Below are 12,852 nucleotides of genomic sequence, written 5' to 3'. Positions count from 1 at the left end.
CATCAGGGTCTTTTCCAATGAATTGGCTCTTCGCATCAGGTACCCAAAGTAAATTACAAACATGTAACAAACATCGGTGTACCTACCACTGAAAATGAATGACTTAACATTTTGCCTGTTAAAATGAATTTGAGCAAACTCTGGGAGATAGTGGAGGATAGACAAGCCTAGGGTGCTACAGTCCACGGGGTCACAAAGAGTCAGACCTGACTTAGTGACACAACAACAATAACATTTTGCCATTTTCCCTCAGATATTAACCTCAAAAGAATGGGACAATACAAAGCCTCTTTTGTTCTTCTTCTCCACCCCTTCTTTCTGACCCAGCCCCGACTTTGTGAAGGCACTCACACCCTGGTCTTCCCCATCACCCTCCTGTGTTTCAGCAAAGCCAGGGGTGGCTGAATTTTGGCCAAGGAGACATGAGGGCAGGTTTCCTGGACGCTGTGCTTTATTTTCCCCCAGATTCCACACTGGGCAGACTGAGGCCCTTCCAGAGACTGCTTCCCTCTGTATCCTGCTCTCAAGGGTTTGCCTTAGACAGCAGGACCTGAGGAGCCAGGTGTTCTGAATTTCCAATCCAGCACCAAGACAGGAACAAAACTGTGTTCTTGCTTGTTCAGTCCCCATCATCTGTCATCTGTTTATCTCACATATGGGTCTGTTCAAAATGAAAACCAATATCACATCACACACACATACATACAAACAAAAACCATGTAAATGCCTCCACTTCCTCCTCACCAAAAAAGAAAAAAGGACTTTTCCTTCTTTATCTAATCATGTTTTGGTTAGTGTATTATTTGACTGTAATTATATGTGTTTATGGTTCTCCCTAGTTGCTCAGCTGGTAAAGAATCCGCCTGCAATGTGGAAGACCTGGGTTTGATCCCTGGGTTGGGAAGATCCCCTGGAGAAGGGAAAGGCTACCCACTCCAGTATTCTGGCCTGGACAATTCCATGTACTGTATAGTACATGGGGTTGCAGAGTCGGACATGACTGAGAGACTTTCACATATATGTGTTTATAATCAGTGCTATGGAAAATGTACTTAGACAAGGTTGAGTCTCCATCAGATGCGACTCAGAACTGACCTGTTTCTTCTCTCTGCTCGTAGGTTGTGGCATGTATACTCTCCTGTCGTCTGTCACAGCTGCTGTCAGTGGCTTCCTGGTGGGGTATGAACTTGGAATCATCTCTGGGGCTCTTCTGCAAATAAGAACCTTGTTAGTCCTGACCTGCCATGAGCAGGAAATGGTGGTGAGCTCCCTGCTTATCGGGGCCCTCCTGGCCTCTCTAATCGGAGGAGTCCTGATTGACAGGTACGGGAGAAGGGCCGCCATCATTTTGTCCTCCTGCCTTCTCGGACTTGGAAGCCTGGTCTTGATTATCAGTTTATCTTACACCACTCTTATAGGGGGGCGCATTGCTATTGGAGTTTTCATTTCACTCTCCTCCACCGCCACTTGTGTCTACATCGCAGAAATTGCTCCCCAACACAGAAGAGGCCTTCTCGTGTCACTGAATGAACTGATGATTGTCATCGGCATTCTTTTCGCCTACATTTCAAATTATGCATTTGCCAACATTTCCCATGGCTGGAAATACATGTTCGGCCTTGTTATTCCCTTGGGAGTTTTGCAAGCCATTGCAATGTACTTTCTTCCTCCAAGTCCTCGATTTCTGGTGATGAAGGGACATGAGGAAGCTGCTAGTAAGGTTCTTGGAAAGCTGAGAGCTATCTCGGATACAACAGAGGAACTCACTGTGATAAAGTCTTCCCTGAAAGATGAATATCAGTACAGTTTTTGGGATCTGTTTCGTTCAAAAGACAACATGAGGACCCGAATCATGATAGGCTTAACGCTGGTATTTTTTGTACAGATCACTGGCCAGCCGAACATATTATTCTATGCATCTACTGTTTTGAAGTCTGTTGGCTTCCAAAGCAATGAGGCAGCTAGCCTCGCCTCCACCGGGGTTGGGGTCGTCAAGGTCATCAGCACCATCCCAGCCACCCTTCTCGTAGACCAGGTTGGGAGCAAAACCTTCCTGTGTATCGGTTCCTCTGTGATGGCAGCTTCGTTGGTGACCATGGGCATCGTGAATCTCAACATCCACATGAACTTCACCAGTATCTGCAGAAACCATAGTCCTATCAACCAGTCCTTGGATGAGTCTGTGTTTTATGGACCAGGTAACTTGTCAGCCAGCAATGACACTCTTAGAGAATCCTTTAAAGGGATGACTTTCCACAGCAGAAGCTCACTGAGGCCCACGAGAAATGACATAAATGGGAGAGGAGAAACGACCCTGGCATCCTTACCAAATGCTGGACTAAGCCAAACTGAATACCAGATCGTCACAGACTCTGCAGATGTCCCCACTTTTTTGAAATGGCTTTCTTTAGCCAGCTTGCTTGTTTACGTTGCTGCCTTTTCAATTGGTCTAGGACCAAGTAAGTATTTTAGTTTTTATTCCTTCCCTCTCTTGCCTTATGAATGTTACCAATTACTTTTGACCAGTCAGAACATCCTACTGCTGTAATACTTCATACGTGGAAATACTAGAAGCAAGCCAGGAATAGTATTGGCCACCTCATGTTTCTGGTAATGAGGAAAATACACCTGTCTTATATCTGCTTTGTGAAATGTGCTGGGCTAGTATCCAACCAATGAGGAGCTTCCCGTTATCTGTCACATGAAGATGCTTTACTATTAATTAATTGGGAAGGAATCAGACCTCAAAAGATATATTGCTCAAGAGAATATATTGTTTTATGAAGTCTAAGTTTACTGGGACATTTTCTTCTGTATAATTCTCTAGTTTCTTTGAAGGTGGAAGAAAAAAATTGTGTTTAGATTTTTTCAAAGACACAATAATGGATTCATTCCAGTAATAATGAAGAAGGGAATTAAGAAGGCATTATTTGGGGAAGGATGATATTTGATCACTAGAATAACCTCCCAAGACTATACTCTGTTAAATGGGTGAATGGGGGTCCATGTATTCCCATTGAAAACAGTGCAAACAGTCTACAGGGAGGTAGCTACAAGACTGTTTTATTTGATATAGTTGGTCTTTTGCAATGACAAAGCTTAATTACTTCTCTTGAGCAAACTTCATCTAGAGTTTGCTAGCATAGGTTGGTTGTTGCCGTTCTTTAATCTTTTAGCTTCTCATCCAAACTCTAAACCTCTCTGCAGAGAAGTTGTGAAAGCTCTTTTTTTTTTTTTTTTGCACCTCATTGGAAAAGGACGGGCTTAAAAATCAAGGGCGGTCTGTCCCTACCACCTTTAGCTTCCATCTGCATCTCTCTCTCCCTTCTCATTCTTCTCCACCCCTCTTTCTTTCTTCCTCCTTTCTTTCCTCATTTACAGAGTTGATATTGAAATGTTTATTTACAATGATCAAGGAGCAGATATACTTGCTCCAAAAAAGGAAAGTGCTGGAAGCTCAGGAATAATAAGAAGATGTAGGCTGTGTTGAAGGAGAAGGAATTTCATGAACACATGCAGCTGCCAGACACAGGATAGTGTTTCTGGAAAAGGGCTTGACCTAGTGATCCACTGTTAGCTCTTCATTGAAATAATGTAGATTGAGTGACGAATTGTTTTAATAGCCAGGAACTATGAGTGATAGGGAAACAGTAATGAGCAAGACAGATATTGTCCTGTCTTCAAGGAGGTTTTTGGTTCAATGGATTGAGCTATGCTCCCTGTGTCTGCTTCATTCTGTTCAGCAATCAGCAGCTTTGGCCTGCTTAATCTGAGTTCATTAATGACTGGACTTGCACATGGCCAATGTGGCCTTTCCTTCAATTCTCTGCTTCCTCATCTTTTAGCTTCTACTCCTACTTCTTTGTGAAATCAATCTCTAGATAGTGATTCATTCAGATTCCAGAGAAGGAATCTGATCTACACTGCTCTTTGCTATGCCGAGTCATAACTGGCTGTTCTGGTATAAGCAGCGATGGCTAGATTGGATTGCATGATCTAAAGCATTGATGTCCTGAAGCTGGCCCTTTCTTTTGCAACATGGGTAGGCAGATTTCCCCATAAAGGACTGTGCTTAGGAAGAAGAGGAAATACTACAGTACCATCAACCCTTGATCTCTCTGACAGATTCCTGGACCCTGGTACTGCTTCTTAAGGCTGAAAATGATGAATACCATTAACGAACAGTTTCCTGGAAACAAGTTTCTACCATTATTTCAGGATTCAATTACTTGGGTGTGTACCTGTGAGACGCTTGTTTTAATCAGCTTGGGTCGCCATGGCTTAGAGAACAAACATTAATTTCTCACAGTCTGGAGGCTGGGAAGTTCAAGATCAAGGAGTTAGGAGATTCAGTTCTTGGCAGCTCCCTCTTCCTGTGTTGTAAAGGCAGACTTCTTGCTGTGTTGGAGAGAGACAGAGAGAGAAGTAGCTATATCTTTTGTGTCTCTTATTATAAGGGTACTAATTCCATCATGGAAACTTCACCCTTATGATCTAATTACTTCCCAAAGGCCACATTTCAAATATCATCACAATGGGGTTTAGGGTTTCAATATATGAATTTTGGGGAGCCATAAAATGCAGCAATAACAATGCTTACATGTCAACTCTGATACATACAGCTAATGAAATAAATAAGTAAGCACCTTTTAAAAATTATTTTCAGAAACTCATTAAAGTCTACCGGAAGAGCAAGATATGAGTGCTAGCTTTTACCAAGGAACAACTTAGCCTTGTCTACGGACCTTTCTATATTAATAAGTACAATAATCTTTGCTCACTTGATAAACTTGAGGTGGTATTTATTGCTCCGTTGATTTCCTCTGCTGGCATCTTTTTTTTCTCTCTGTGCTTAGATGCTCAGTCAAGTCCAACTCTTTGCGACCCCACGGACTTTAACCTGTCAGCTTCTTCTGTCCATGGTGAGTCTCTAGGCAGGAATACTGGAGTGAGTTGCCATGCCCTCCTCCAGGGGATCTGCCCAACCCAGGGATCTAACTCAGGTCTCCCGCATTGCAAGCAGATTTTTACTGTCTGAGCCACCAGAGAAGCCCTTTTCCACCTATATATTTATCATAAAACTAAAAATATTTCCTTTTTTGCATCAGTTTTCTTGATCCAGTCTTTTGAAATATCACAGATCAACTAAGAATCTAAGAAAAGAATGCCTTTTTTTTGTTTTGTTTTCATTCAGAGAACCTCTCAGATTGGAAGAGATTAATACATGCTACATATTATAATATGAGAAACTGATTTTAAACTTCCAGAGCCAACCTGTTCATTATAAGAATCTTCTTGAGCACATGCTACACTTCTTCTCTTTAGTTTTTGGATAACTTTGTAAAGTGCAGTAATTCTTCAGTTACACATATATCATTTGATACATTACTGTATTAGAGCAAGAGTTTTCCTTTTAGGATGTTCAGTCTGACTTTGGGGGAACTTATTGGAGGCTGTTTATTATTTACCTTCTGCTGCTGCTAAGTCGCTTCAGTCGTGTCCGACTCTGTGCGACCCCAGAGACAGCAGCCCACCAGGCTCCCCCGTCCCTGGGATTCTCCAGGCAAGAACACTGGAGTGGGTTGCCATTTCCTTCTCCAATGCAGGAAAGTGAAAAATGAAAGTGAAGTCGCTCAGTCGTGTCCGACTCTTAGTGACCCCATGGACTGCAGCCTACCAGGCTCCTCCATCCATGGGATTTTCCAGGCAAGAGTACTGAAGTAGGGTGCCATTGCCTTCTCTGATTTACCTTCTAGAATTCCTCAAATATTATTCTATACTAATTTTAAATATATATATAATTTAAACTTTAGAGTCAACTAATATTATGTCAAACACTGCTCTAGGAATTTTTTACATGTTTTGGAGGTTTCACCACAAGCCTTGGAAGAAAAACATTCACTAGATTTTATAAATGAAGACACTGAATCTCAGAGAAGTTAAGTGACTTGCTCACATGAAAACATGTACTGTTTATGAAATGGACAAGACAAACAGACAGAACTGTATTGGTCCTGATGGTAACAATTAATTGCTAGTTCAGTTCTCTCCTTGAAGATGTATTCAGCTCAGTTCAGTTCAGTCGCTCAGTCATGTCTGACTCTTTGCAACCCCACGAATCGCAGCACACCAGGCCTCCCTGTCCATCACCAACTCCTGGAGTTCACTCAAACTCACATCCATTGAGTCGGTGATGCCATCCAGCCATCTCATCCTCTGTTGTCCCCTTTTCCTCCTGCCCCTAATCCCTCCCAGCATCAGGGTCTTTTCCAATGAGTCAACTCTTCGCATGAGGTGGCCAAAGTACTGGAGTTTCAGCCTCAGCATCATTCCCTCCAATGAACACCCAGGACTGGTCTCCTTTAGGATGGACTGGTTGGATCTCCTTGCAGTCCAAGGGACTCTCAAGAGTCTTCTCTAACACCACAGTTCAAAAGCATCAATTCTTTGGCGCTCAGCTTTCTTCACAGTCCAACTCTCACATCCATACATGACCATTGGAAAAACCATAGCCTTGACTAGATGGACCTTTGTTGCCAAAGTAGTGTCTCTGCTTTTGAATATGCTATCTAGGTTGGTCATAACTTTCCTTCCAAGGAGTAAGCATCCTTTAATTTCATGGCTGCAATCACCATCTGCAGTGAGTTTGGAGCCCCCAAAAATAAAGTCTGACACTGTTTCCACTGTTTCCCCATCTATTTCCCATGAAGTGATGGGACCAGATGCCAGAAGATGTATTAGAAATAGGAATAAATGAAACTTGTGTATTATTATCCATTGCATGAAGTCATTAAATAAGCCACTGCATTTTATGCAAGATAGAGGTAGTCTCTTTTTCTGAAGCTCTGCTAGGTAAGTGAGCATGTACATTTTTTATAAGATTGAACTATGGGCTAAAAGAGAAGGAAAATAATGATAAAATGAAGAAGGTTTTGACATGCATTTACCTGAATAACTAAAGAATTAAGATATGTTTAGCATGTATATTGGTTGAAATTCAAGGTCAGCTCCAAAAAAGACCAAAATAAAAGTAGCTTAAGCAAGATAGGTGTTTCTTTCTTTCTCAGTTAACAGCTGGACCTGGGTAGTTCTGGGCATTATGGAGGTTTCCAGCTTAGTCACCAGTAGCCAAATAGTGTGCTTAAACCTCATGGTAGCCCGAACTTTGATATTGGTTTCCAGTCTATCATGAGGCCTATTTAGAAATATTAAAATGCATTTAAAAATTTCATCATCCTTTTCTGATAGCTGATGATCCTTTGAGAATAAGTGAAATGCACAAGTAGTCAATTAAAGGGAGGCTTGCTAGACAAAGGCCTGGTGAGAAGACACTGTGAGAAATTCTATAAGAAAAGGTAGAACCACTATGAGTGATATGAGATAAGGAATTTTCCACAGGGATTAGACATCACATAATTGTGGGAGCTGCTGAGAAAGCACAGATCTGGAAGGGACAGTTAGAGGAAAGAGAGAAGATCACTTATCAGGGCCTCAGAGGAAAGCTGGTAGAGTCTGGGAAGCCTGTGCCCTCTGCATCTGGATGCTGCCTGAAGTTTCTGCAGGTCAGCAGGGCAGGTGGGAGGAAAAGCTGCACTTGGAACAGGGGCAGCAAAGACCAGGGGCCCTGCTAGGACAAGCAGGAATCCCTGAGGAGAAATGGGAACCCACATTTGTCTCTCACCACGTCAATTCTGATAATGCAGGCCACCTGCAGGAAACCAGTGTCCTTTTTCACAGAGCCCTCACATGTGCCTGGCCTGGTACTTGAAGGTGAAGGAGGAGATCTGGGTGTACTGGCTGCTCCTCCATGCCAACAAGGACAACCAGCATATCACAACAACTTATACATCCTGCATTGATGTCCAGGGCGCCAGCCCCCAAGCACGGGGCTCAGTGTCACCTTGGCCTTCCAAGTCTCAGGCAAATTTCTCTTTTGGCCAACCCTCACCCAGAACTACATGGGGAAGGGAATTCTGGGAAATGTAGTTCCAGCTTAGCTAAATTGGCACAGGACAAAATTGTCAGGTAATAAACTCGACTAAGAGAATAAATATGAATCTGGAAAGAAATATTTCAGAGGGTCAAAGGCTCTGTATTCTGTCTTCTGTGTAGACATTTATTTCTTTTAATTGAACATTACTTGTTAAAATATATGACTAGCTTCCATTCCATCTAGTTCTAAAAAAGAGGTTAGGTCATTTCATTATTGTCTCTTGGCTTTTGTTTCTTTAGCTATAAAACCAAAGGCACTCTTTTGCTAATGCATGATAAAAGCTTTCATATTTATTTTCTCAGGAATGTTAATTGTCTCCCTTGAGCTGACGATCGTCACGTATCTCGAGTTCCATCACCTCACATGACTTCTTGTTCCTTTTTTCCCAACGAGTGCTGGACTTTTCCATTTTGATGCTTCACTGTCAGCTGAACACAAAGAAGCTGTTGCTGAATTCTTATTCCCCTTATGCCAAGAAGACATGTCTTTGTTTTCCATGGAATAGTCACTCTGCCAGTCACTTAGTTCTAATGCTCTGGGACCATTTCCCGATGGAGTCAATGATCAAAAGTTCTTGGATTTTCCCTCAAAATGGACTCCTCTGTTCATATTGTCCCTCCCTTTTCTGCCATCCTCATCTATTCTTTATGGTCTCATCCTGAGATTACTGGGAAGCCCTTCCTGTGGTTCTTTCCCCTTCCAGCCTTTTCTACATACATACATCCACCATACCAGTATTCCCTAAACAACCATGTTCCTCATGTCACCACAGCTCACAAATCTACCATGACTTCCCACTTTCTTCCATATCAGAAAAGTCAAATCATTTTCAAGATGAAAAGAAGACTAGAAATGCTCCACTCTACATTTCCCTTTTATAAAAAAGAAACAAGAAATTCTGAGAGATTGAGATCACAGAGATTTAGGACTAGATCTCTGGGTATCTATCTGAAGCCTAATTCCATTCTCTTTCTACTATGATATCACACATCTTGGAAGGAAAGGAAGTGTGATTTTCAAGGCCCTCCATGATCCACCCAACTCCATCAGGGTGTCTGCATGACTCCAAGGGAACCATTTACATCATAGTCTATAGATTTTTCTTCCAGGGCTACCATTCATATAGAAATACATTTAGGTTCTTGAGGATACGAAGAGTTGTGACATGAGGCAATACTTTGCTCTCTGTGCGTTTTATCTTCCACTGCTCCATACCCAGGTCAGGAGACAGAAAGCACTTGTTGTGACCTCTTTTCCTTCTGCCTCTAGTCTGCCCAAATCCCTCCTATCTTGAAAGCTCAGTGAAAGTCTTATCTCCCCTATGAATTCACTCCATTTCTTCAAGGTCTTTATTCATATGAACTACCAGTTATTTCTAGCGTAGAGTAGTTCAGTTCTGGGCTACAAAGAGCCTGAGTTTGAAATCAGAAAACTTGAGTTCTAATCTCAGTTCTTCTGCCTACTGGTTATGTGATTTTGAGTCATTTATTTTCTCTGAAGCTGTTTCTAAATCTATGAACTAGGCATAATAATACCTGTCCTACATCACAGAGTATAGGTGAGTATCAAGGGAGCCAATGCATAGTGTTTGGATCCTGGAGTGTACGATGTAAATGAAAAGTTACCACGTGATAACAACTGAGTCCTTAATGAAACAGTGTATTGCTTTTGAGTGTTTACTGGTTTATTAATCAGAATGTGGTTACTGGATTGTAAGCTCTTGGAGGGAAGACATGACATCTCATATTTTTTCCTTCTATCCCTTGAAGTCGTGCTGAGTGCTAAGTTGCTCAGTCTTGTCTGACTCTTTGTGCCAAGAGTAGTCCACCAGCCTCCCTGTCCATGGGATTCTCCAGACAAGAATACTGAACTGGGTTGCCATGCCCTCCTTCCGGGGATTTTCCCAAGCCAGACTCAAACCTACATCTCCTTTGTCTCCTGATTGGCAGGCAGGTTCTTTACCATTAGCACCACTTGTTTGAAAATGATGCTGGGGTATGTTCATGTTTCTAAGGAGGAGAGCAAAAGAACTTTAAAACAAAGATGAATATACAGGAAAATCTCGGACTGTGTTTCTTTATCTGTGTCAAGCTATATCTAGTTGGTAGGATAAGTACTAACAAAGCTAGGGTCACTAGGTTGCCACAGAAAAGCCTGTATGTCCTGAAACCATCAAGTTTTTGCAGAACAATCCATCACTTTGCAATCACACACCTCAATTTGGGACTCAAACCCACAGTCTTCTAACCTCACTCCTTTGGGTGGGACTCCAATCCAGCTGCACTTCAGATGGTACTGGAACCCACAATTTCTGGCTTAAGAGGGGCCTTGAACCCACAGTCTCCCAGCTGAAACCACACACCTGGTCACAGGACTTAATGGACCTCAGGTTATTTATGTCTTGCTGCAGAAAAAAATTCAGCAAGAGGCATAGTGACAGGCAAAAAGTAGGTTTATTAATATAGGACACTTGTGAAGGATATAAGAGGGCGGGCAAGAGGAATCTGCTCTGAAAAGTAAATAGGAAAGCAGGTTTATTTAGGGAGAAACACACTCCACAGACAGAGTTCAGGCCATCTCAGAAGGCGAGAGGCCCCAAAATATGGGGGGGTCGCACAGAGTCAGACATGACTGAAGTGACTAAGCAGCAGCAGCAGCAGCAGTTTGTATGAGCTGGATAATTTCATAGGCTAATAAGTGGGAGAATTATTCCAACCATTTTGGAGAAGGGGACTGAGATTTCCAGGAACTGAGCCACTGTCCACTCTGACCTTTTATGGTTAGCCTCAGAACTGTCATGGTGCCTGTGGGTGTGTCATTTTGCACATGCTAATATATTATAATGAGCATATAATGAGGCTAAGATTCACTGAAAGTCAGTCTTCTGCCATTTTGGGCCTAATCTGTTCTAACCAGCCTTTATCATACCCTCAATGGCCTTGTCATTCTTTTAAAGGTTGTGCCCTGCCCCCTTCCCTCCCGTCTCAATTTGGGCATGAGTTCTAAAAATCTTTTTCTCTTGTGGTCTCTAAGAAAAGATGCAGGAGAGTTAGCAGTGCTCAGAAACAAGTAGTTGGAAGCACTTAGGGCATTTGTCAAGTCATAAAGAGTTATTTGGGAATTTCAGACACAAAGTATCTAAAATAGTACCAGATTTTTTTTTTTTTTTTTTGACATCTCTGCTTTTTACTCTCACATGGAGAAGAGTCTTTCAGAGCATTTCTTAGAACAAAAGCAAAGCTAATGAGATGAGAATCTCAGGTTTGAAGGAGGTTTGCATTTGGGAAAGGGAAATAACCCATCATCTCCTGATTTCTTCCACTTGCGATTGCTGTTTCAAGCACTGATTCAGATATTCACACCTGAGGCTAGAAGGCAAGCAGTAGGGGACAGAATGTGGTGGTGGTTTAGTTACTCAGTCTTGTCAAACTCTTGTGACCCCATTGATTGTAGCCTGCCAGGCTCCTCTGTCCTTGGGATTCCCCAGGCAAGAATACTGGAGTGGGTTGCCATTTCTTTCTCCAAGGGATCTTCCCAACCCAAGGATCAAACCCGAAGATCCCCTGGAGAAAGAAACGGCAACCCAACCAGTCCATCCTAAAGGACACCAGTCCTGGGTGTTCATTGGAAGGAATGATGCTGAGGCTGAAACTCCAAGTACCTCATGCGAAGAGTTGACTCATTGGAAAAGACCCTGATGCTGGGAGGGATTAGGGGCAGGAGGAGAAGGGGATGACAGAGGATGAGATGGCTGGATGGCATCACAGATTCAATAGACATGAATTTGGGTGAACTCCGGGAGTTGGTGATGGACAGGGAGGCCTGCGATTCATGGGGTCGCAAAGAGTCGGACACGACTGAGAGACTGAACTGAACTGAACTTTACTGCTGAGCCACCAGAGAAGCTCGAATACATTCCCTTTAAGGAAAACAAGCAGTTAATTTACACTGATGGCTTGAGACTATCAATACTGCTAGAGTTTTTAGAAGAGATCTGAATAATTCTCCTTTTTTTCTTGCTAAGAGTTAGTCATTTATGTCCATGTTCATATTGTATTTAATTTTTTCTTTTCCAAAGAAACCATGCCATAAGAATTCCAATTCAATAACCAAAATTGTGTTCTAGAGTATTGGCACAAATGATTTGAAATTTAAAGAATCTTTTTATTAAGAGCAAATTTTCATGCCAGATCATGAATGCATCATAAAACTTATTAACCTGATGCGATTACTGCTCAGGTATTTCATTTAAAGAGTTTATTACTTGTAATAGAAGCAAATCCTTTGTGTCAACAGGGGCATAAAGGGAAAAGTACTTGCTGTTCCAAAGGAAACTCAAAAGCAAGATTAAATCATCTTTATTAAATCTTTTAAAATATGGGTTGGCTTAGAACAACATTCCTTCATTGTATTAGATCACAACATAGTTTCTCTTGTCAGAAAGTATTTCTATTTTTAGGCTAAAGTGTATGCCCTACATTATTTCACTTTCTGGTCCTCTGTTTGCCTGAGTCTAGAATAATTGGGGTACTCTGGAATCTAGAATTCAGAAGGGGGCTTAAATTTGCAACCAAGTAATCTTACATATTTTATTTTGTACATTTAAAATATTATTCTATGGAGGAATCCATAGGTTTCATGAGCCTGCTGAAGGGGTTCATAGAGGTTAAGAACTTCTGCCCTCCTGTAACTCATACTAAAACTCTTCCATCAAATAAAATCACAATATATACCCCACTGCTTTTATTACTTTTATGAAACATTCTGTTTTCCACGACTCATCTCTCCCTTTAAAATATGTTCAAAATCTTTCCTTGACTCTCCACTCTTTCTGGGGTGATTCTGGTCATTTTAGCTCC

At 41.9% G+C, this 12,852-nt stretch overlaps 1 protein-coding gene across 2 annotated transcripts in view; it reads left to right on the top strand.

Moving 5' to 3' along the window:
* The window catches only part of SLC2A12 (solute carrier family 2 member 12), a 94,187-nt gene that overhangs the window by 53,296 nt on the left and 28,039 nt on the right, over positions 1-12,852 (top strand). For both annotated transcript variants that reach the window (XM_061428034.1, XM_061428035.1), the window contains one exon: positions 1,119-2,459. In XM_061428034.1, the coding sequence (XP_061284018.1) occupies positions 1,119-2,459 (1,341 nt within the window). The remainder of the gene's footprint in view (positions 1-1,118; positions 2,460-12,852) is intronic.

The sequence above is a fragment of the Bos javanicus genome, chromosome 9 (assembly GCF_032452875.1).
Source record: "Bos javanicus breed banteng chromosome 9, ARS-OSU_banteng_1.0, whole genome shotgun sequence".
Lineage (NCBI taxonomy): Eukaryota > Metazoa > Chordata > Mammalia > Artiodactyla > Bovidae > Bos > Bos javanicus.
This window is presented reverse-complemented; position numbering and strand designations above follow the sequence as displayed.